We start from the raw sequence: 5,000 nt of genomic DNA, 5'->3' as shown, positions 1-5,000 counted from the left end.
TAGTTTTTCATTAATTTTTTTCTTAAACTGTGCAAGCCTGTCCGGGTCTAACACTTTTTTGTTAGTTGCTCTCTGCTTGTTATCAACGAGAGCGACAGGCTGTGCAATGCTATATCCAGAGTGCTCTCCATCGCCAAGGAAAGCGGGGTTATCAATACCTTCTATAAAAATGTCGCCTATTTCAGCATACGTACCAGACGACTTGCTTTCCATGGATTCGGTATTTGGATGACTAGGATATTTGCTGTCAAAACTGGTGAGGTCTTCATAAGTGTGGGAACTTTGCATCGTTAAAACAGTGTCGTTGGTATCCAATTTTACGGATCGACTTTCAGTAACCATGAGGATAGACTCGAGGCTTCTTAGCTGCTGCATATTGCTGCCGCTGAAAGCCTGTTTCCGTGATTCATCATGATCCTCCCCCTTGCTGGATATCGCATCACTAACGTCCACTAAAAGTTTTCTACCATTTGTCTTTAGTCCACTCTTTTCCCAAAGGTCTTTAACATTTGCTAATCCCCTTTTTTTGGCACTTGACTTGAAGCTTCGATGAGTAATATCAAAGCTTCTGCTTTTGTTTTTATAAGGGGGTTTGACAATATCTTTGGTGTTAAGAGAAGCTGCTCTATTCAGTGTCGCATAAAGTCCTCTTGTATACATGGCTTGGCTAAAATCTGGCATCACCAGGGGGGATTCTCTTGAAGTAAACTGAATTGCTGACTCAAGATCGTTCTCATCAGGAAAGAGGTCCTCATGCTGGCTATACCTCATCATACGAAGTGTGTCTTCAGAAACTAAAGAATCTGGATGAAGTGACATAAGCTGGTAACCAGGACTTTGGTTGTCATTCCTGAAGTATCTGGATATATCAGAGTTCTCTCTGTCTCTAAAGGGAATGTCTTCTGGAGACTCATCATAGATGCCATCCTTTCCTGGAAACTGATTAACTGACTTAGTGTGTGAGAGAAGACGACGTGGAAGTACATTTATGGACGTTACATATCGTAAATCTTGCTTAATAATATCAAGTGCATTTTGCTTCTGACCGAGGGCGTCACTTTTGCTGGCTTCCTTTTGGAAATCTTCCACAAGACCGCTTACACGAGGCCAGATTGGGCGAGGCACTGTTGATGAATCAAAATGTGTTTTTTGTTGGCGATGCACGATTTCCAAGGATTTGACGCGACGCAGCCCAACTTCGATATTGTGCACAAACTGTGGGTGTTGGTTGATTATGGCCGCCACGGACTTCTTCCCCAAGGTCATGACCTTCAGACAGTTTGAGTACTGTGTAGATGAATCTTCGAAGGACTTGTGAAGCACTGATACTGACTGCAGTGGCTGAACTTGGCGATATACTTCTGATTGCTCTTTTTCCTTTCTTAATTTTACGTGACTTGCACCACTGGAAAAGCAATGTTTGCTTTCGCCTTGGAGAGATAGTGATGGTTCCGCATGTGTCTCGCTTCCAAGAAGATCGTCCTCCTGTCCATCAGACCTTTCAGATACCGAGTCGGTTTCCTTGGAACCATAACCTGACGAACGGATTGACCCTCGATCTGTCGGAGGAGACTCTGGCAGGACTTTGGCTTGATTGCTTCTATCTTCAATATTCCCAGCGTTGTTATCCTCTTCTTTCTCCTCCTCCTCCTCTTCTGCGTGAACAGTGTTAGTAATATCCTCATCGTGGTAGAGAGGATTGACCCTGAAAGAAAAAATAAAAAGTTAAGATCTACTACAACTGCGGATTCTCAGTGCAAGAGTTGGTGTTTGGTGTATGTATTGTTCTGTTTTTCATTGATAGCGCTCATTTAATGAAGGCATAGACGTCATCTTTTTCTTTTCTTTGTAGGGAAGAAATATATAATTTGTAAATGATGATATAACTGAGTCATAGTAAATAGGTTAAATACTGCAATTGAAATGACTCGCCACCTAGAGTAGAAACCTCTGCCACTATCGATTTGGTAACCCATCACATTCACAACGAAAACACACAATTTCTTGAAATTACACAACAGATGCCTGTGCATATGTAGTCCCAAATCATATTTCATGTAATGCACAATGTAAACCGCGTGTATATGGGAGCACGTAATTTAAAAAGTAAGGTACCACCCCTACAGTAATAGATTATGTTAGAATTCTATTAGTAACTAGGTAGTCATGCCAACAGTTTTTTTTTGGGTACATTGATCTTTAAAATAAATTTGTTTGCCTGACTACTCAAACATTCGACGTCACCGCGGGAGGTTGTATAGTTATATATAACTGACCACGTCTCCTTTATTAACGCCATAGACAAATAACAGGTTATCACGTCATCACATCTGACCCAGAAGCTGATAACGTTTCCACAGAAAAATATTAATGCCGTAAATTGTGCAATTATTTTTGTAATGGAAACACCTCTCTATGTCATTGTGAAATGCCTGTGTAAAAAGATGAAGGATAATGAGAGTTATTCATATAAAATCAGAACAACTGTGACATCAGTTTAAGATTAAAGTAGAGCGTCTAAGATGAAAGAGTATCATACACACACACATTATATATATATATAGAAAGAGGCTATATAGAGGCCTCATATGATGACTGGCAGGGCAGTCATAGTAGCTATACGGCTTGACTCTTTATTTTTTAAGAAGAGTACAACACAGTAAATATTCTGGATACAATGTCTGGGAGCAAGCGCTGAAGCGGTGGCGCGGTGACTGGCCAGGCCCCGAGGGCCAGGCGAAGGAGGTCCTGACGAAGTGAAGGCAAGAGCCGTTCTGATTGACAATGCCCTCTCAGGCCACGAATCGTCCTTTTCCACCGGAAACATAGCGTGTGACAGCAGGTGGGGACCATCTGCCTCTCCGGAAACGTGCCAGCGAGCACGTGTGTGTATGTGTATATATATATATATATATATATATATATATATATATATATATATATTATATATATAATGTATATATATAAGTATATATATATATGTATATATATATATATTATATATATATACATACATATTTATATGTATGTATATATATATATATATATATATATATATATATATATATATATATATATATGTATATGTATATATATGTATATATATATGCTTATATATGCATATGCATGTATAATACACACACACACACACACGCGCGCGCGTGCGCGCGTATACATATTCATGTATATGTATATTTATACATATATATATCCATATAAATAAATAAATAAACACACACACACGCACACGCACACACGCGCGCGCGCGCTCACACACACAGACATATATATATATATATATATATATATATATATATATATATATATATATATATATATATAACAACCCTCCCTGACCAGGACTCGAACCTAGGTCACTCTGGGTATGAAACCGGAGGCCAGTGCTAAACCAACCATGCCACACGACCCACTAAAAGGAGTGTGCAAGTAGGATCTTACTAGCTCCATAGACATTACCTGTCTACTCATATTTGAGTAATGACAGCGAAGTTTTACGCTCACTCCCAGTGGGCACTCGGTGGAAATTGATTTAGCAATTCAAATCCTAAGTCAGATGTCCTGAGGTATATTTTATGAAAGATGGAATAATGCAATGCCGCATTGATATCGATAAATAACAACCCTCCCTGACCAGGACTCGAACCTAGGTCACTCCGGGTATGAAACCGGAGGCCAGTGCTAAACCAACCATGCCACACGACCCACTAATAGGAGTGTGCAACTAGGATCTTACTAGCTCCATAGACATTACCTGTCTACTCATACTTGAGTAATGACAGCGAAGTTTTACGCTCACTCCCCGTGGCACTCGGTGGAAATTGATTTAGCAATTCAAATCCTAAGTCAGATGTCCTGAGGTATATTTTATGAAAGATGGAATAATGCAATGCCGCATTGATATCGATAAATAACAACCCTCCCTGACCAGGACTCGAACCTAGGTCACTCCGGGTATGAAACCGGAGGCCAGTGCTAAACCAACCATGCCACACGACCCACTAAAAGGAGTGTGCAACTAGGATCTTACTAGCTCCATAGACATTACCTGTCTATTCATACTTGAGTAATGACAGCGAAGTTTTACGCTCACTCCCCGTGGGCACTCGGTGGAAATTGATTTAGCAATTCAAATCCTAAGTCAGATGTCCTGAGGTATATTTTATGAAAGATGGAATAATGCAATGCCGCATTGATATCGATAAATAACAACCCTCCCTGACCAGGACTCGAACCTAGGTCACTCCGGGTATGAAACCGGAGGCCAGTGCTAAACCAACCATGCCACACGACCCACTAATAGGAGTGTGCAACTAGGATCTTACTAGCTCCATAGACATTACCTGTCTACTCATACTTGAGTAATGACAGCGAAGTTTTACGCTCACTCCCAGTGGGCACTCGGTGGAAATTGATTTAGCAATTCAAATCCTAAGTCAGATGTCCTGAGGTATATTTTATGAAAGATGGAATAATGCAATGCCGCATTGATATCGATAAATAACAACCCTCCCTGACCAGGACTCGAACCTAGGTCACTCCGGGTATGAAACCGGAGGCCAGTGCTAAACCAACCATGCCACACGACCCACTAATAGGAGTGTGCAACTAGGATCTTACTAGCTCCATAGACATTACCTGTCTACTCATACTTGAGTAATGACAGCGAAGTTTTACGCTCACTCCCCGTGGGCACTCGGTGGAAATTGATTTAGCAATTCAAATCCTAAGTCAGATGTCCTGAGGTATATTTTATGAAAGATGGAATAATGCAATGCCGCATTGATATCGATAAATAACAACCCTCCCTGACCAGGACTCGAACCTAGGTCACTCCGGGTATGAAACCGGAGGCCAGTGCTAAACCAACCATGCCACAAGACCCACTAAAAGGAGTGTGCAACTAGGATCTTACTAGCTCCATAGACATTACCTGTCTACTCATACTTGAGTAATGACAGCGAAGTTTTACGCTCACTCCC

The 5,000-nt window shown here is 40.9% G+C and overlaps 1 protein-coding gene across 3 annotated transcripts in view; it reads right to left on the bottom strand.

Moving 5' to 3' along the window:
• The window catches only part of LOC119583639, a 67,304-nt gene that overhangs the window by 7,294 nt on the left and 55,010 nt on the right, over nt 1-5,000 (bottom strand). For all 3 annotated transcript variants that reach the window (XM_037932225.1, XM_037932228.1, XM_037932227.1), the window contains one exon: nt 1-1,705. This exon is cut by the window's left edge and continues 306 nt beyond it. In XM_037932225.1, the coding sequence (XP_037788153.1) occupies nt 1-1,705 (1,705 nt within the window). The remainder of the gene's footprint in view (nt 1,706-5,000) is intronic.

This window comes from Penaeus monodon, chromosome 17, assembly GCF_015228065.2.
Source record: "Penaeus monodon isolate SGIC_2016 chromosome 17, NSTDA_Pmon_1, whole genome shotgun sequence".
Taxonomy (NCBI): domain Eukaryota; kingdom Metazoa; phylum Arthropoda; class Malacostraca; order Decapoda; family Penaeidae; genus Penaeus; species Penaeus monodon.
This window is presented reverse-complemented; position numbering and strand designations above follow the sequence as displayed.